The sequence below is a fragment of the Camelus ferus genome, chromosome 20 (genome assembly GCF_009834535.1).
Source record: "Camelus ferus isolate YT-003-E chromosome 20, BCGSAC_Cfer_1.0, whole genome shotgun sequence".
Classification (NCBI taxonomy): Eukaryota; Metazoa; Chordata; class Mammalia; order Artiodactyla; family Camelidae; genus Camelus; species Camelus ferus.
The window spans coordinates 17,775,974-17,796,346 of NC_045715.1; the positions used below are offsets into that span (position 1 = coordinate 17,775,974).

Below are 20,373 nucleotides of genomic sequence, written 5' to 3' on the forward strand. Positions count from 1 at the left end.
GCTCTGACAAGACTAGGTGTGGTTTTCTTTGTATTTATTCTATTATATATCCTGTAACTATAACACCTTTAACGACTATGTTCTCAGATTCAGAAGTCTTTAGCATGCTGTGGTGGTGGGAAAAGATTTAACCTACTTTTTACTGAAAGAGGTGCTTTCATTCCATGATTAGAGATATAAACAGAGTCCCTAGTATCAAGCATCCTGAGTACCATGACAATTCCTCTGAAAATCATGACACATCCACAGTATGAAGCAGTTCACTGATGTGAGAGTAGCAAGCTGGAACTCTTCATGCTGGTATGTATTTGACATGAGGAATATAAACAACTTTGAGGTTGTTTTAATGCAGGACAATTATCTGGACAACAATTAGCTCTAAAACTGCTTATTCTTCAGCTGCAATAGCCCACGGTAAAAGTATTTTGGAAGTGTAAATAGTCCATGAAGTAGACTTTCAATTTTATTGATTTTATATTTTGGTGTAATAATGATTTAGTAGAACCTAAATAAGATTCAGATGTCTGATACGAATGATCATTAGGCACATGAAAAATTTCTCACTATCACTAATTATCAGAGAAATGCAAATCAAAACTACAATGAGGTATCACTTCACATCAGTCAGAATGGCCATCATTCAAAAGTCCACAAATGACAAATGCTGGAGAGGCTGTGGAGGAAAGGGAACCCTCCCACACTGCTAATGGGAATGCAATTTAGTGCAGCCACTGTGGAAAACAGTATGAAGATTCCTCAAAAGACTAGGAATAGACTTACCATATGACCCAGGAATCCCACTCCTGGGCATATATCCAGAAGGAATCCTACTTCAAAAAGACACCTACACCCCAACGTTCATAGCAGCACTATTTACAGTAGCCAAGACATGGTAACAGCATAAATGTCCATCGACAGATGACTGGATAAAGAAGATGTAGTATATTTATACAATGGAATACTACTCAGCCATAAAAGCCAACAACATAATGCCATTTGCAGTGACATGGATGTCCCTGGAGAATGTCATTCTAAGTGAAGTAAGCCAGAAAGAGAAAGAAAAATACCGTATGAGATCGCTTATATGTGGAATCTGAAAAGAAAAGAAAAGAAAAGACAAAGACAAATGAACATAAATACAAAACAGAAACAGACTCATAGACATAGAATACACATTTGTGGTTGCCAGAGGGGAGTGGGGTGGGAAGGGACAGACTGGGAGTTCGAAATTTGTAGATACTGATAAATATATACATAGAACAGATAAACAAGTTTACACTGTATAGCACAGGGAAATATATACAAGATCTTGTGGTAGCTCATGGTGAAAAAGAATGTGACAATGAATACATGTATGTTCATATATAACTGAAAAATTGTGCTCTACACTGGAAATCGACACAACATTGTAAACTGACTATAACTCAGTAAAATAAAAAAAGTTAATGGTATAAAGTTTCTGTTTGGGTGATGGTAAAATTCTGAAGATGAATGGTGGTGATGTTTGCACAAAAACATGAATGTACTTATTGCCACTGAACTGTGCATTTAAAAATGATTAAGATGGTAAATTTTACATTGTGTGTATTTTGTTACAATTTAAAAAATCCCCTGTATCTAAATAAAATACCAAAAATAAATAAAATAAAATATAGTATTAATTTAAAAAAATTTTTTTAAAAAGATTCAGATCTGAACTATACTTTAGTCCCACATGGAGGGAAATTCAAGGGTGCATCCCTTAGTCAAAATTAATTAAAAGTAATTAAAATCTTCCCTTTAAGAATGTCAAGGGAATGACAGTACCTTCTTAATGCATCACAGAGCATCTTTAAAATCCTCTGTGCTTGTCTACTCTTGCTACCCACCAAAGAGATGGTCACTACATTCCCAGGCCTTCTCTGTCTCATTCTCACTTCCCAAACAATGTTTCTCATAGAACAACATCTGTATGTCTCTTCTTCCTTCCAGAACTTCTTTCTTGGCACCTCAGTTCTACTCAAACAAATGTCATGCCTTGTCCTGTTCTTCAGTTCTAGCAAAGATCAAATTCTCCTAAAAGGACAATTTAGAAATTTATCCATTAAAGGAACTCTAATAGGCAATGGAGGTATATGATTAGGAACAAGTGTCATCTCCATTCCACTAATAAAAAACTTTAAGCAATATAATTTGATATGGTTGCAATTTAATGCACATATGCCCTAGATATTGAGGATGAACTAGCTTAAGAGACAAAGAATTTTCCCAAGTTGTATTATTAGTATATTCTCTCTGACCCTACAGAATTATCTGGCTAACATGAAATTTGGGCCCATTGGAATGACGCATCTCAGGTCAAGCTCTTTGTTATACAAACCATTGCTGGCTGAGGTATTTCCCATCCTACTGACCAGGTGTTGGCAAATAACACTAGTGAGGAGTGACTACAGCTAGTCAGCTGTGGAGGCAGACATATCGAGGTATGAACCCTCCCTCTACTTACTACTAATCATGTGACTTTACATATATTCATTTAAAAAATGAGGCACATAAAAATAATAAATGGCAGCTATCTAAAATTTCCTTTATCTACTTGCATGTACATTCTTAATTTACCTGTTTTTCAAACTGCATATGGCTCAGTTGGCATTGTGCATTCTATATCAATTAGTTCTTTTATATCTTTATATGATTCCAAATAATCAGAATACTTGTAGGCATTTTAAAAGAGGGTCTCAGAGCTGAATAAATTGAATGGATACTTGTCTTCATTACTCTGGCATTCACCTTGTATAGATCTGATGGGCAAGAGTCTTTACAGAATTGTGACAAAGGGGCTTATTCTTGATTGATTTTGCCTGTCTACCCCAGGACCACTGCTTTACAAAACTTCAGAGAATTCTGTTCATATTGGGTCTGTGTTCTCCATAATACTCCATTGGGAGTGTTAGCTCCATAAAGTACAACATGAACAGCACCTCTGAAGTTGTGTAAATGGCAGAACTGTTTCCATTAGTCACACTTATATCTAAAAGAGGCATAACATAGTAAAATGAACAAAATGAATCTGTTTTTTGCCAAACAGATCTGGATTAACATCTGAGTGGTGACATCTTAGTCTGACAATTAAGTATCTAAACTTTATGTCCTTAATTATAAAGCAAATATTATTAATTGATGGATTTTCATAAGAAGTAATAATATATAAACATGCATATAATAACAATATTAATGGAGTAGCTAATCCTTATACATGTTTACTATGCGCCAGGCACTATTTGTATACTTGACGTCTGTCAACTTATTAACTTCTTTAATCCACTTAATAACCCTATAAGGTAAGCATTTTCTTATTACTCCCATTTTATTGGTGAGAAATTGGCATAGAGAAGGTAAGTAATTTGCTTGAGGAAAATGGTCAAGAAACCAATAGTTTGACTCTAGAATCTGTGCTCTTAATCATTCAGCTATACATCATCATATATATATATATATGAGTTACATACACTTACATATATCATGAGGTACCTAATTATTACTCAAGTTATGTCTGACCTGTATAAATGCTTCCACATAACTTCTGGCTTGCTGGCCATCAACTCCAAAATAGTTGAAATCTTAAAACACCCTTGAGAACTTGGATATAAGATAGAAAGAGATTTTATAAACCCTACCTGGGAGCGATATCCAAGGCATTTATTAATATTCCACTCAAAGCAAAGCTTCCTGATGCACCAGCAAGTATTAGGAAAATGATAATGCTATAGAAGCTGGAACCCGGGTAAAGCAGGCATAGGCTGAAGAGGGCAGGCAGGAGAAGTCCTGGGGAATGATTCAGACAACACAGTCAGGTGCATCCCAAAGATGGGGATGAAGTACCCCAAAGTGCTTGAAGCTCCTTACCTAGTGAAGTGAAGAGTTTCCGGATGGTGAGTAAGCTGAAAATATTCCTGGACTGGAGGGTATCTGACATATGACCTGCTAGGATACTAAAAATCCAGGCAAACAAGTTGGGGAGGGAAGACAGCAGCCCATTCTGGGGAGGAAATGTTATTGTAAGAGTAAGTATGAGAGAGAGAGTAATCCCTACACTGAAATTCAGTGTCTAAAATTTGTACCGTCCTACAGTAAACCATCAACGTACAACCCCAGAAGACACTACCTAAGAGAAAGAGAAAAGCAGTTTTGAGATCAGAAACAGTTGTCACAATCTGCCTGGTTTTCTATTTCTAATATCATGGGATGTGAAAGTACTAGATGGTTGAGTGGAAAACAAAGACAGGAATGGGAAATGCCTTCCCTGGAGAAAATGACAGAGATAAAGATAACAATTGAAAACATGTATAAGGTGCTTATTCTGGACCAGCTGCTCTTAATTCTTGCAACAAATCCATGGGAGATAAAATCGAATCACAGCTTAAGTGACCTCACTGTTGCACTGGCCCCTAGCCTGGGTTACTGTAAGTTCATTAAAGAATGCCGCAAAGTGGCAAGCCTAGAATCCATTTCTAAGGAGTCTTTTCTTGTTATTATGGCATCAAACTACAAAAGGTTCCAGGCATTAGTGATTCTCCAAATCAGACAACCAATGAGCATGCCAGTCCTTTCAGAGCAAGATGTTGAGTCATGGGTTCACAACCCAGGACTCTTTGACTTGCCTCTGGGGAGAGGGTTGGTATGAGCTGGGAAGGGTGGTAGAGCCTGGACAACTGACTTTCAGGGAAGATTCCCAGTCCCTGCAGAGATCATTGGTATTGAGCCTTAAGTAATACACAAGGGTGATCATACAGCGGGTGGAAGGTAGGGAGTCTGTGGGAATGCGGGCGAGTGTGTAGTGTTGTGTCTACACATTTTGTTCTGGGCAACGTTGACATAATGATTGGAAACAGTGAGTCTCCAGGTAGAGAACATTAGCTAAACAGTACTGGTGGTGGGGGGAGATCAAGAACTAGGATGAGAGTCATGGGGGAAAAAGAAATGGGTGCAGAGACCTTCATAAAGTTAAAAACAGAAGAACAGAAGGTATGCTTACCTCTCTTACATTAACATGGAACTTGTAGTTGATAAACATTGGTGTATACAAATTCAGGATGCTACTTGCCCAGAATATGGCAAAATTACAGAGGGAAATGACCCAGAGTGGAAGACACTTAAGCATAGCCTTGATGGGCAGAGATGATGTACTTGGTCTGTCCTGGAAAGGAACCCATTAATCGTTAGCACACTATGACAAGCTGGAACACATTTCATTTGGTGCAGAATCTGAGAGATACCAAAGTGGAGCATCTGTGTTTTACCTGGTGGGCAAGGGAGGACGTGATGTATTCCTTCTCACTAATGCTTATACATGGGTGGTCATTTGGGTCCTCATAAAACAGAATGAACCAGAAAAGAGTTAAGGCACAGCCACAAGCACCTATCAAAGCAGGACAAGTTAGAATTGGAATTGTTTCTGTCTGTAGTGAATTTCTTTTCTAAATTGACATTTTTCATTTTTGGTCCAAGAACCTGGACCTCCTCTTTCTTTCTTGAAACTTTGTTAACAAGGCTTACATTTTTGTTAGCTTTCTCTGTATTCACAGCAGCCTCTCCCAACAGAATGAATTTTATAGAAATGGTGGTAAGCCCTCTGGCCTCTCCTGATCTAACCTCTGTATCTCTCCACTAAGGTCAGCTGGGCCTCCCTGCTCTTAGGCCTTCATCTCCACAGATTCTTAACGTGTTCTACTGTGAGAGTATGGAACAGTGGAGCCCACACAGGGCTTGACAATCACCCAGTTTTGAGAGCTGGACCTTAGCCACGCTCCTAAGATATAGCCTAGGCCTTAGGGATCATCCAAGTCTGATAAGAATTTGCCAGATTATTTGTTGGTTTTGAATTTTTTATACTAATAATCTGATCATAAGGAATCCTCTTTTAGGACCAGGGGTATATAGCGCTCATTAGTCAGTCTACCAGAGATGCATTCATTCATTCGACAAATATTGATGAAATGCCGATTATGTACTATGCACGATTCTAGGTACTGGGAATACAGCAGCGAATAAAACAGACAAAAAGCCCTGCCTTCAGAGTTTACTTTCTAATGGATGAGCAAAAGAGATAATGAAAAGTAAATAAATAAAAGGTAGTAAATGTCAGTGACAAGAGCTATGGAAGGAAGTTATGAGGGGAGGAAGAAAGGGGTACTATGCTCAGGGAAGGCTGGGACATGGATGTGGGGCAGGGATATTCCAAGTAGAGAGATAGAAATGCTAATAAAGAATCAAAAGGAAATCTAAGAAATCAAAAACATTGTAACAAAAATGAAGAATATCTTTAATGGGCTCATCAATAGACTAGACAAGATCAAAGAAAGAATTATTGAACTTCAGGAAATGTCCATAGTAATTTCCAAAGCTGAATTGCAAATAGAGAAAAAGAATAAACAAGACAGAACAAAATATCCAAGACCAAAATTGTGGGAAAGTTACAATGGTATAATAGATGTGCAATGGAAATATCAGAAGGAGAAGTAGGAGGAAAAAAAACAGAAGAAATACTTGAAGCAGTAATTACTGAGAATTTCCCAAAAGTAACGATTGGCACCAAACCATAGATGGAGGAAGCTCAGAGAAGATAAACAGAGTTAATACACACAAAAATTATACCTAGGCATATTATGTTCAAACTGCAGAAAATTAAAGATAGAGAAAAATTCTGAAAGAAGCCTGAAGGGAAAAAAGACAGGGGAGCTGGGTTTAAATTTATAATTCTTAGATTCCACTGGTCACAAATCCCTGGTCACTGATCTGGGGCTTGACCGCTTCTGTTCCTACCCAGATCCATTCTCACACTGCTAGGAGTTTTGAATGGCTCTGTGTAGAAATTCTTGCCTTCTCCATCATGCTCCATCTATATTCTCTGCAAATAGCTTTGTCTGCTACCCACCTTGGCCAAGCCTCAATTCAATGAATGTGGGAGAGAGTCCTGCCAGGTCTGAAAAAGTCTTGGCTGTATATGAGCAAAAATTTCTGGGAGTGATGACTAGAAAGGTCATGAGTTCTGATGAGCTTATAATCATGATGCCACAGACTTCTACCCTATGAAGAGGGCTTGGCAGGAGGGAGTCCAGAATGGGCTCACAACAGTGTGGAAATCCAGGACAAGGCACCTCTTGCCTGGGCTTCAGAGCAGCTCTGATGGAAGCCATAAGTGATCTCCGCAAGGGCTCTTTATAGTAGAACGGGTCAGACACTAGCCAGATGTAAGTTGAGGGGAGAGTGGGTGGCTAGGAAACAGAGGCGGTGGGTATACACAGATTGTGTAATAATTTTGACTGTTAAAAGGGAGGTAGCTTGAAAGAGGAGGCAGGGAAAGGGAGACATTATAGAGATTTGAGAAGAGTAGAGAAGTTTTGAGAAGTTTGAAATAATATTTGTGGAGAGAAACACAGCAGGACAGCCAGGTTGTTTTAAGTGCAAATATAAGTGTGTGGTTCACTTTGCTCTGTTTGGTAATTTTCTCCAGCAATTATCAGCTGCCTGAAGGCAGATATTATTTTGTTCTTTAAAAGAGTATTGATTTGATTTAGATTTATTTAAGTTTATTGAGAAGACCATTCAAATAGAGCAAAAAAAAAATCTTGGTTTTGGTTCTGCCTCTGCCACTAACTTGAGCAGGGCATTTCTTATCTATGGGCACTGGGTTGACTTATCATAAAAGAGTTGTGGAGGCAGGTACTTAAATCTCTATACTGCTGCCATCTAAATGATGACACTTGTCCTCTATTTGAAGTGATAAGAAAAAGCACATGAGGCAATTCATGGTAAGGCTGTTATCATAGTATAATGTATATAGTCCCTTTGACTGGGACACCCATGAGAATTGCAAATGACATATGTTGCTGTACACATGTATATGACGTTGAGATGGGAATACAACATGAATATTGGTGCTCATCCAACTTTTGATCAGCAGTGTTGGGCAGCAATAATTATTGAAAAATTTTTTTTATGTGGAGCTGAAACTTCACCTTCCTTGTAATTCCTGCATATTAGGTTTTGTTTTGTAATGCAGAGCAGGTATACATTTCTCTTACATGACATTCCTACAAGGTATGCTGTCTCAAGTTTTCATTTCACTAGGCTAGACAGTTCCAAGTTTTCCAGCCCCTTTCCTGATGCAGGGTTTGTGTATCATCACTGGACTTAGTAAGAACATTATATTTGGTTTTTATTTTAATGTTTAAAAAATACTTAATAATAACTGGGATTTTATAGAAAGAGACTCACCAAAAATATAAAAGACTATGGGCCATCCCAGGGAGTCAGAGATGAATCCAGTCAAGGGCATGACAACAGAAGGTCCTAGCAGGAGTCCTAATCAGAAGGCACAAAGAACATCTCTAATGAATGCAGGCATCTGGAAGTCAAGAAAATGTAGCTCCATGGTAGCAGTGAACAATTTCCAGTGAAATAAATTTTTATAACATAACACTGAGCAGAAGAAAATAATAAAATATTTGTTTTTCTCTTTTTTCTGTTGTTTAAGATAAGGAAGCCTCTTTTCCATCCAAGACAATTTCCACATCTTTTAAAGTGAGGATGCTGGAATAGATGGTTTCCAAAGCCTGAAAGTTCAAAATATACATGTTTCTCATGGCTCTAGGGAAGAACACGCTAGACTGAGAAGACAATGGGATTAAACATGCTAGGCCCTACATCATTACCTGATATACTCAGAGTGGTGAGTCGGCCTTGTTCCAAAGGAGGAGCCCACTTGACCCATATTATTTGCTGAGTTGTAAATGCTATCCCCTGAAAGAGTGATCAGAACATTTGATCTCCAATACTTTTTAAATTCACTTTCTGTGAATTTAAACTTTTGGTTCAGTTTTTGCATTCTCTTCATACCTGAGATATTCCCTGGAGTACTCGGCACACAATGACCCAAATTTCTCCAAATTCAGCTGCCAGTGGGATGAGCAGAGTAAACAGAGAGCTGAAGAATAATGCAAAGCCAGTCATTTTCTTTATGGAGTATATTCCAGATAAATATCCAGCAGGAATTTGGGCGATGAGTACACCATAGAAGATGGAACTTAAGATGATCCCCTGTATTTCAGGGCTCCAGTTATACACAGGGTTCTGAAAGAAAGAGGAGACACGTCCAGCCACTCTGCATATGGTTTTCTATGATGTTCAGGACAGCGGGAAAACTGGTCTTCCAGCTTATCCCATGTAAGGTATCTGCCCTCTGCCTAATATCCTGTCATGGGACTTCTTTATTCTTTTATAACATTATTTTCTGTGTATAATTACATTTTACAATTAGTATGATGCAGACATGATATTTTGGGAATCTTTATTTCTTATCAAATATGACAATTTCTGTCTGTTAGTGGTGTAGTTAGACCATTCACATTTAGTGATTATTGATATATAGTTGGATTAAAATCTACCATCTTTTAGCTTTTCTTGCATGGCAGGTCTGCTAGTAATAAACTTCCTTAGTTTTTATTTGCCTGAAAATGTCTTTATTCTCTTTGATTTTTGAGGTAATTTCATTGATAAAGAATTCTAGCTTGGCAAGTGGTTTTTTGTTTGTTTTCATTACTTTAAAGGTTTTATTTTATTTTTTCTTCATGTTTGAGTGGTGTCTGGTAAGAAGTCTTCTGTAATTCTTATCCTTGTTCCTCTGTAGGTAAGGTTTTTTGTTTTTTTTTTTGCCTCCTACTTCATTCAAGATGTTCTCTTTGTCTTGGTTTCCTGCAATTTAAATATGTATGTCCAGGTAATTGTACTTGTTGATCATTTTTCTTTTTGGTATTTATCCTGTTTGGTGTTCTCTGAGCTTCTTGGATTTGTCATTTGGTGTCTGCCATTAATTTCAGAAAGTTCTCAGCCACTAATTTTTCAAATATTTCTTCTTCCCATTTTCTTCTTTTCTATTTTTTCTGATATTCTAGTCATGCCTATGTTACACATTTTGGCATTGTCCACAGTTCTGGGATGTTCTGTTTAAGTTTTTTTGTTTTTTTTTTTTTTTCATTCTCTTTCATTTCAGCTTGGGAAGTTTCTACTGACCTGTATTCAAGTTCATTGATTCTTTCTTCAGCTATGTTAAGACTACTTATGAGCTCATCAAGGCATTCTTTATATCTGTTATAGTTGCATGATTTCTACTATTTCTTTTTTATTCTATTTAGTTGTACCCATCTCTCTACTGACAACCTGTTACTGCACATTGCAATTTTTTTTCCATTACAGCCCTTGATACATTAATTACAGTTATTTTAATTACAGTTATTTTAAATTCTCTGTCTAGGAATTCCTACATACGTGTCGTATCTGAGCCTGGTTCTGATGATTATGTTTAAAAAATCAAGGTGCAATGCACTGCATATAGAGTATTATTTTTAAGGTAAATAAGGGTGAAAATAAGAAAATATTTTCTTATTTGCCTATGCATTCATAAAGGGACATATGAAGAATACAGTAAAAAAAAAAATACAGTAAAAAAAAATTCTTCCCATCTATTTCCATTTTTTCTCCTGTACTACATCTTCTGATAGGTAACAACTCATTACCTTCCATAGATGAAATTAATAAAACATGTAAATATACTGCACGTTCAAAAACTTAAACAAGTAAGAAAATTGGTCTTACTTTTACTTCTCATTTAAAATGCTTTACCTTTTTTCACTTGTCCAAACTTCTTGATTCTAAAGAGGCCCTAACTCTTGGTTTTCATTCTTCTTCCCATGGAAGGATTCACACAAGAAAGCCCTTTACAAATACTGAGGCATACTTTAGTCATAGGACATGTTTATTTAGGTTACTACTGGCAAGGTAGATTAAGATTTGACCTTTTTCTAATTGTTACTGTCATATCAATTAAGATAATAGTCAACTTCTACATAAATTAGTTGGCAAGATAGAATTTTAAACTTATGACTGTGGATAATATTTTTGATATACCTTTATGTTATCCTGGAGCTCCTTTGTGGAGGTGTTGGATAAACCATGTGGTTCTGTGCTGTTCACCATTGCTATCATTGTGAGGTTTATACACGCACGCTGTGATATTATTACAACGTTAGAGAACTGCAGGAAGAGTGCGAGTCCATAGCGAATGGAACAAAAATTTGGAACTGGAACATAGAACAGAAAGTATCCATTGTTAACACAGCTGATATCAAAACATACTTTAGGAAGGGCCACTCAGAAATTGGGACTCCTGGAGATTAATTTAAAATTTTATTGTACTAACTGGTCTTTGAGACGTTATGATACAATAGGAAAATGTGGGACTAATCTTACAATTTTGTAGCTCCTAAAATATAATCCTTACTAGAATGTCCCAGAAAATTAAGCCAGTCCTCAAGGTGCTTTGGCTCATGTCCATTTTAAAAGGACCACTTACAAATACTGAGTTACTCTTGGCAGTAAGTCCCCTTAATAACAAAAAAGACTTTCCTCAAGTAAATGCTTTATTCTCCAAATGTATATGAATAGTCTGGTTGATAAACTCATATAGTACACTGCACAAAGAAATTGCATTTAAAAAATGTCATGTATTTGAGGTAGTTTCAAGCTAGAGTAGTCAATGTGGTGTTGGTGTAAGGCCAAAACAAATTCATCAATAGGAGAAAGTAGGGAGTCCAGAAAGAGATGCATATATATGGTCATATGCTTTTGAATAAATGTACTAATGCAATTCCATAGAGGAAAGTATAGTCTTTTCAACAAATGGCACTTAATCAAGAGAAATAAAAACATGTATCTACAAAAAGACAAGTACTGAAATGTTTATAGCATCTTTATTCAAAATAGTGGAACGTTTGGAATGGATGAACATACTGTAGTGTGTCAATACAATGGGTATTACCCAGAAATATAAAGGAAGGAAATACTGATACACTCAACAATCTGGATGAATTTCAACAAATATATGCTCAAGTAAAGAAGCCAAACACCAGAGAGTGCATACTATTTTTATGAATTTCAAAAATAGGCAAAATTAATTTATGTGGCTAGATATTAGAATAATTCCCTCTTGGTGAGGAAGACTGGAAAGGGACATGATGGGACCTCAAAGTAATGTAATGTTCTATGAATCTTGTTTATAAGTTTATACTTATCTAATTGTACACCTAAGATCCATTATTTTATTTTATATAATTATACCCGAATAAATATTAAAATATTCAATAATGGTATTGGGAAAACTGGACAGCCACATGCAGAAGATTGAAACTCGATCACTATCTTACACCATACACAAAAATTAACTCGAAATGGATTAAAGACTTGAAGCTAAAACCTGAAACCATACAATTTCTAGAAAATGTAGGTGGTAAGATCCTTGACATAGATCTTGATGATTTTTTTGAATAACACTAAAAGAAAAAGCAACAAAAGCAAAAATAAACAAGGGGGACTACATCAAACGAAAAGACTTCTGCACAGCAAAGAAAATCAACAAAATGAAAGGCTAACCTACTGAATGGGAAAAGATATTTGCAAATTAAAAATCTGATAAGGGGTTAATATCCAAAATATATAAAGAACTCATACAACTCAACAGCAAAAATCAAACAAAAAAAATCTGATTAAAAAAATGGGAGGAAGAACACATTTTTCCAAAGAAGACATGCATATGTCAAGAAGTACATGAAAAGATGCTCAGCATCACTCTTCATTAGAAAAACACAAATCAAAATCACAATAGGATAGCATCTCACACTGGTTAGAACAGCTATTATGAAAAATACAAGAAATAAGTGTTAGGATGTGGAGAAAAAAGAATTCTTGTACACTGCACTATTGATGGGTGCAGTCAATATGGAAAACAGTATGGCAGTTCCTAAAAAAATTAAAAATAGAACTACTGTATGATTTAGCAATTCTACTTCTGGGTATTTATTTGAAGAAAATGAAAACACTAACTCAAAAAGATATCTTCACCCCCATGTACGCTGCAGAATTATTTACAATAGCCAAGATATGGAAATAACCTAAGTGTGTCCATTGATGGATGAAAGAAAACGTGGTGAACATATATACAATGGAAGATTATTCAGCTATAAAAAAGAATGAAATCTTTTTTTTTAAATTGAAGTATAGTTGATTTACAATATTATGTTAGTTTCAGGTGTACAACAAAATCATTCAATACTTTTATAGATTATATTCTATTTAAAGTTATTACAAAATAATGGCTATATTTCCCTGTACTGTTCAATATTTCTTGTTGCCAATTTATTTTATACATAGTAGTTTGTATCTCTTAATCTCCCATCCCTAGCTGACACCTCTCCTCTTGCCTCTTCCCACTGGTAACCACTAGTTTGTTCTCTATATCTGTGAGTCAGTTTCTGTTTTGTTATATTCATTTGTTTGTTTTATTCTTTAGATTCCATATATAACTAATAATATAGAATATTTGTCTTTCTCTGTCTGACTTATTTCACTAAGCATAATACCCTTTAGGTCAATCCATGTTGTTATAAATGGCAAAATTTCATTCCTTTAATGGATGAGTAATATTTCATTGTGTGTGTGTGTGTGTGTGTATTCTTTTTCAGATTCTTTTCCATTATAGATTATTGCAAGATAGTGACTATAGTTCCCTTGCTATACAGCAAGTCCTTGTTATCTATTTTATATATAGTAGTGTGTATATGTTAATCTCAAATTCCTAATTTATTCCTTCCCCAACCCCCTGCTTTCCCCTTTAGTAACCATACATGTGAGTCTATTTCTGCCTTGTAAGAAAGTTCATTTATATCATTTTTTTAGATTCCACATATAAGTGATAACATATGCTTTCATATAAAAAGAATAAAATCTTGCCATTTGTGACAACATGGATGGACCTCAAGGGCATTAACACTAAATTAAATAAGTCAGATGGAGAAAGACAAACACTGTGTGATCTCTCTGAGGTGTGGAATCATAAAATAAATAAATAAATCAACAGAGAACAGATTAGTAGTTGCCAGAGGTGGGACACAGTGGTGGGGAGCAGTATGAGAAATGGGTTAGGGAGGTCAAAAAAAGGGGGGAGGGTGAAAAAGGAAGAAAAAATTTATAGGAAATTATGTGGCTTAATCTAAGCAATTAATATGTTCCAGAAAAGATTTGTGGCAATTAGATTTCTACAAATAAAATTATATCTCTACAAATAAAATTATATCTTAAATTAAGTGAAATTTATCATTGTGGGTTGAACTCATTATAACTCAAATAACTGTTACGGGATGTGTAGTAAGCAGAATAATCCTGCCTCCCCCACCAAAAAAATATGTAGACAGAGAATCTCTGATCGCATATTGGATTGGCACAGATCCAAAAGCACATTTGTTGGCAAGCCTGAAAGAAAAGAGGAGGAAACCTATGTTGTTACAACTCAATGAAGGATAATTAGGTGTTTCCTTAGTTATGTTTTTAAATTGTCTGTGGTTGGTATAAAGATATAAAACTTGACTTTCAAATATAATGATAATTTCTTCTTTTCCTATCCTCCTATCTTTAATTTCACGGTACCACTGGATCAGAACCACCAGTGTATTATTGATTGTATCAAATATCCTTGGTTTTATGCCATTATTCCTGACTTAACACAGAGTGATTCTAAAGTTTCTACATTTTGGATAATGTTTGTTGAAGGTTTTGTTATAGATATGCTTTATGCTTTACAAAGTATATTCACTTTCTACTGCTGCGTAAAAAAAAAAATTCACAAACAATGGCTTAAAACAACACCCATTTATTAGCTCACAGTTCTGTAGATCAGAAGTTTTAGCATGGTGTGGTTGGATATTCTGCTCCTGGTGTCAAAGGCTAAAGTCAAGGGATTAGCCAAGATGAGTTCTCAGCTGGAAGTTCTAAGGAAGGATCTATTTCCAAGCTCGTTCAGCTTATTGGAAGAATTCAGCTTTTTTTGTGGCTATAGTATTAAAGTTGCTATTTCCCTGCTGGCTGTCAGCTGAGAGCTACTGTCAGGTTTAAGAGGCTGTTCACATTACTTGTCATGTGCCTCCCCCAGCCCTCCTCTATCCCCAAAGCCAGAAAGGAAAATATCTCCCTTATGTTGAATCCGTCTCATGCTTTGAATCTCTCTAATTGTTCTCTGACCTCTGGACCCAGATTAAAAGGGCTCATGTGATTATATCAGTCTTACTTGGATAATTTCCCTATTTTAAGATCAGCTGATTAGGGACCATAATTAGATCTGCAAAATCCTTTCAAGCAGCACCTCACTTAGTGCTTGCTTAAATAACTGGAGGAAGGTGTATGTACACCAGGGCCCAGAATCTTGGGGGCAGTCTTAGAATTCTGCCTACTACAGTTCACCCTCTGGTCCCAAAAGATCCATGTTCATCCCATATGCAAATCATATTCACCCCATCCCGATGTTCATAAAAATCTCATCTCATTACAGTATCAAGTCTAACATCTCATCAAAATCTCATTAGCTCAAATTTCCAAAATCTCATCATCCAAATAATTTAAAACAGGTGTGGATGAGGCATCTAAAAGTAATCCACCCTGGGCACAGTATCTCTTTATCTGTGGACTTAATGAAACTAAGTAAGTTACATGCCCTCAGTGGTCCCACCATACAATGGTAGGACAGGCACAGGAAAACTGATACAGAAATTCAAGTTCCAAAAGGGGAAGAATGGAGAGTAAAAAGGAATCATTGATCTGTAAGACTTTTGAAATTCAGCTAGACAAATGTTGGATTTTTCTTGAGGCCTGGGGATAATCTTTGTGGCTCTTGGAGCTCTCTGTTTATCCTCTGCGCTTTGGTTTGGTTTCTATCCCATATTCATAGTTGCCTAACAGTTTTCATTGGAAATGAATGTTAATTATATTTTTCTATATCAAGATGATACATATAGTTTTCCTTTTAAAATTAATTTGTGTTGAATCATAGTTACCTATTTTCTAATGTAAAACTACTCTTTCATTCTTAGGATAAACTAGACTTAGTTTTTGTGATTTTTAAAAATGTTTTTATAAATTCTTAAATTTGTTTTGCTAATATTTTAATAGGATTTTTGTGTCTTTTATAGGACTGTTAATTTTGCTTTATATAGTTGAGGCTATTTTATTTAGTTGTATAAGTATTTTTTAATATAATCCTACTGAATTGGATTTTATATCATACAACATTTTTGAAGAATTGTTTAAAGCAGTAAGAGATTTAAAATAAATGAAGTAAATCAGTAATTAAAGAAATTACAATATATTCATGCCAAATTCATATGGAACTCTAGAAAATGATGGAAGTTTATTATGTACAAATGTGGGATACTCTTTATATATATATTGTTAAGTGAAAAAAAAAGCATTAGTGACTGGAAAATTAGTTTTTCTAATCTTCCTTTGTAAACAGATAAGAATATTAGATAAAACGTAGTTAAAATAATATTTCATTGAAAATATGGATAATCTGTCAGGAAAGATGAACTATTCAGCCCAAAGATTTAGTGAAGACCAGAGTCCTCATGGAGTAAACTGATGGGTTGAAGGAAGATTCTGCCTGAAGATATTGATCTCAGGATTTTTTGTTTTTTGGGGGTTTTTTTTGTTCACCTCCTAGGGAATGGGGGGTCAAATATCAAAGCCCTGGCAATGGGAAGGTCTAGTAAGAGAACTTCTCCCTAAATGGTTAGATGCCAAAGAATTACTGAATCAGTCAAGGGTGAGTGTACTGCCTCCCAACATTTCCAGGGAGACTGACAAAATTTTTTGCCCTGTTTAAACCTTGAAACTGAGCAGAAGGATGAAAAGGACACCTCAGAAATTTAATCATCACCCAGCTCTACCTGTGACTTGCAGCCTCAACTCACTGTCCTTGGGTCCTCTGAAAAATATCTCATGTACACATACATGCTGAGGATGACTTGCTCCAAAGTTTTCTAAACAGCCTCATCCTTTCTAAAATTCTCAAAAGGTAAAGGGAAGTGAATGGATCTGGAAAGCTGAAGGAAACACTGGGAAAATCCCTAGAGGAGGATAACAAAAACCTCTAGAGGGTAAAGGGGAAGCAATCCTCATCATGTATGGAGGAGGACTTGCCATAGTTAGTTAGGGGTGCCCTTTCGAGTTTTGTTCATTTTTTTCTCTCCACATTGTTCCACGAAGAACAGGGATTACTTCTAAATAAGTCTTGAGTTTAAAAAAAAAATCACAAAGGGTGTTCTAAAATGCTTGGGACTGAGTAACAGTAAAATATTGCATGTCAAACTCATGGAAAGTTAGAGCAAAATGTACATCCCTAAACATATTTATCAGAAGAGAGAACTCAAAAACTTGAAACATGGACAAAGGGACAAACCCAAAATCTAAAAGGAAGGAAATGTTAAGCATAAGGATAGAAATTAATTGTATTATGTTTATGTATATAACTATTCATATCTTTTATATGTTTATATGTTTTATATGTTCATAACGTTGAAATACTCATAAAATTTGAATGCAGATGAAAGACACGATATAAAAATATCAAAATAATTAAGTATCAAAATTGATACAAGAAGAAATATATAATTTAGCAGACCACTAACCTTTATATAAATTGAAAAAGTATACAATCTGTTGCCCACCCCCTCTTCTGGAATTTTGTTTCCCATGACATGGACATAACTCCAATCTGAAGGCAGTAATTCCTTACTGTCTTTCCCCTGCCCTGCTCAAGATAAACAATCTAAAAAAAAAGTTATGTAGATATCCAGCTGTTGCTGGCCAAGGGTGCGATGACTCAAGAACATTTGTCCTGCCTCACTTCCATCCATGGATCTCTTTCTCTTTAAAATAGAACCAAAATGGTGCACCTCTTTCTGATAGTCTCCACCAAGAGATAAACAGGCAAGTGTATAACAATCAAAATAACAAAGTACGAACAACCAACATACATGGATTCTTTTCATTTAGGGTTTTCCTAATGGAAAACCACAGCAAGACTCATTTTTTTTTTCATCTGCTTTCCTGAACATTTCTAAGACTCCATTCATGATTTAATGAAAAAAAAAATTCTCTCACATGGAATCTATGGTGTCATATTTCAGAAGGAGAAAGCCTGTGTGATGAGATAGGGAATAATTCCTACCTTTCCTGGGAGGGAGCCGGTTATCCATTTGCCTAAGTGTGTTCTGGTTGCTTCTTTTCTTGCTGAAAGGTTCGTTTTCTACCCACTACAAGTGCAAAACACACTGACGTCAGCATAACACAAGGAGGAACTGACCAAAATCCACCTAGCATTCCTCTCTGATTTAAAACATCCAGCAGAGGGAAACTTGCTTTGTTACATGAGTGCCCATTCAACTCTTAACATGCTCTTGCTTTGACATTTCACTTTTATGATATTTTTGTTGATTAAAAATATACAGGAAACCTGAAAACAATAGAAAGTAAAAAAAAAAAAAATCCTGCCAAATCATAATTTTATATCCAGTGATATAGCCCTCAAAAGTGAAAGAGAAATAAAGACTTTCACAAAACCTGAGGGAATTCATTGCCAGGAAACCTACCCTGCAGGGAGTATGAAGAGAAGTTTTTCAGACAGGAGATTACTAAAGGTCAGAAACTTGGATGTACGAAAAAAAAAAAAAAAAAAAAAAAAAGGAAAAACATCAGAAAAGGAATTAAAGGTAAAATAAATTCTTTTACTTTTCTTATATCTTCAGAGCTAAAAGATCTACTTTTTAATATCACCCTTACAAGGTGAGGCAAATCATCCTTCACACCCTCCCCACTCACTACCCTGGACAAAACGACCCCTGCTGCCAGGTCTGTATTTACTGGTGAGAAGCTCAGCAAAGTGGGTGAATGAAGCAAAGAGGTTTCATTTCAGGCAGCCCTTTTCAGTTGGAGGTCAGCACCAAAATGAGCTGGCTACACATTGGTCTACACCTTGAATTTTGACCATATCAGCTTATATGACACGAGATGCTCAAAAGACACTCAAAATTGCTAAAATTGGATTTGCAAAGTATTTTTAAGTGATCAGATTGTCAACCACCATTATTATACACTGGAACATCTTCTGGGGCTGCAGTTTATTTCAGTACATACACATACCACCACATACATCACAAAAATATTTATACTCTCCAACACACACTACACCACTCACAGATGCACAAGCAACATACACCACACAATACAAGCTTCTCTTGTCTATCTACATAACTGTCCACCTCACATTCATCCCTAGGAATGTTTTTTCTTTCCCTTGTGAAAATAGATACTTTCCCCCCAAATTTCCCCAGATTGCTAAGTACACTTGGTTGGTAAGATATCTAACAAAGATGCCTTCTTGATTAATCCTCTGGGGAACTGTTAATTAACAGTTAATGTATTAGTAGTGTATACGTATATAATCACTAACCTGATTCAGGACAGAAAAGTGATTCCTTCTTCCCCTGTGAAGACTTTCCTCTCAACTTTAATACTGTATTTCTGGATTTGCTAATTTCAGCTATTTAAATCCTTCATGATATCCTTTGATCCCCCAGGTCAAAGTTGGAAATTTAATTTTTAACTTCACTTCTGTTCTTGTGTTGAATCTTCAGGGGAGGACTATGAGTCTTAAAATCATCCAATGGACTAGAAACTTCCTAGAAATCTGCCGGTATATTTCATGACCATAAAAGACAGACCCCCTGGTCTCTTTCCTTACCAGGAGATAGTACCTGCCTGGCCATAAGTGCTTCCAGGATTTTTCTATTGAGGATGGCTCTGTGTGCACAGTAGTATTCTGACAGGTATACTGTGGCTTTCTAAATGTGTTATATATGCCCTATTGGCTTTTTCCCCCTCCCTCTCTTCCTTTCTTCCTCTGTCCCTCCTCTCTTCTCTCAACCTCACCTCTCCTGTCCTCTTCCCCTCCTCTCGCTACTGTTCCCCTTTCACTTCCCTCCCCACTGCACTGCCCTCTCCATGTCTCTTCCAAGGGTCACATCTGTTTAATATGTAAGCTACTCAGAAAGGGGTACAATTTACTGAGGCATGTCTTCTGAAGAGTATGAATTCCCTCGTAAGTTCTCATGGTTCAGCCTCCTATCTATAACAATACTTGGGAACATTTTGCCTTAGAACTCTTTGAAGGCAAACTACTGATCAGATAGAGCTATCTAATCTCAACAGATTTGCACTGTAGTTTCTTACATACTTAAGCATTTAAAAAATGTATTATGCTTTTAAAGTGCCTAATAAGTGTTTGGCACATGGAATATGCTGTGTAAACTGAACCAGTTATATTCTCTCTAAAGAATGTTGAAAACCTTTAACCAGTTTGCCCAAGAGACTTTGATGTCTTCTTATTCAGCTGGATTTTTTTCTTCTTCTGAAGTCCAGGTTCTGATTTTCATCTGGCTATTTCAGGATGTTTGT

General features: G+C 36.1%; 1 protein-coding gene across 3 annotated transcripts in view; it reads right to left on the reverse strand.

Moving 5' to 3' along the window:
- Nucleotides 1-19,956, reverse strand: part of SLC17A1 (solute carrier family 17 member 1) — a 41,186-nt gene extending 21,230 nt beyond the window's left edge. For 2 of the 3 annotated variants that reach the window (XM_032462616.1, XM_032462617.1), the window contains exons 1-10: nucleotides 19,370-19,956; nucleotides 18,089-18,173; nucleotides 10,945-11,117; nucleotides 8,878-9,111; nucleotides 8,694-8,781; nucleotides 8,257-8,343; nucleotides 5,280-5,398; nucleotides 5,015-5,176; nucleotides 3,886-4,018; nucleotides 3,657-3,804 (exon numbers count right to left, since the gene is read on the reverse strand). In XM_032462616.1, coding sequence (XP_032318507.1) covers nucleotides 3,657-3,804; nucleotides 3,886-4,018; nucleotides 5,015-5,176; nucleotides 5,280-5,398; nucleotides 8,257-8,343; nucleotides 8,694-8,781; nucleotides 8,878-9,111; nucleotides 10,945-11,117; nucleotides 18,089-18,116 — 1,172 coding nt within the window. In that variant the 5' untranslated portion in view covers nucleotides 18,117-18,173; nucleotides 19,370-19,956. The remainder of the gene's footprint in view (nucleotides 1-3,656; nucleotides 3,805-3,885; nucleotides 4,019-5,014; nucleotides 5,177-5,279; nucleotides 5,399-8,256; nucleotides 8,344-8,693; nucleotides 8,782-8,877; nucleotides 9,112-10,944; nucleotides 11,118-18,088; nucleotides 18,174-19,369) is intronic. The other variant, XM_006182190.3, reaches the window with a different exon arrangement.
- Between the last annotated feature and the right edge of the window lie 417 nt (nucleotides 19,957-20,373).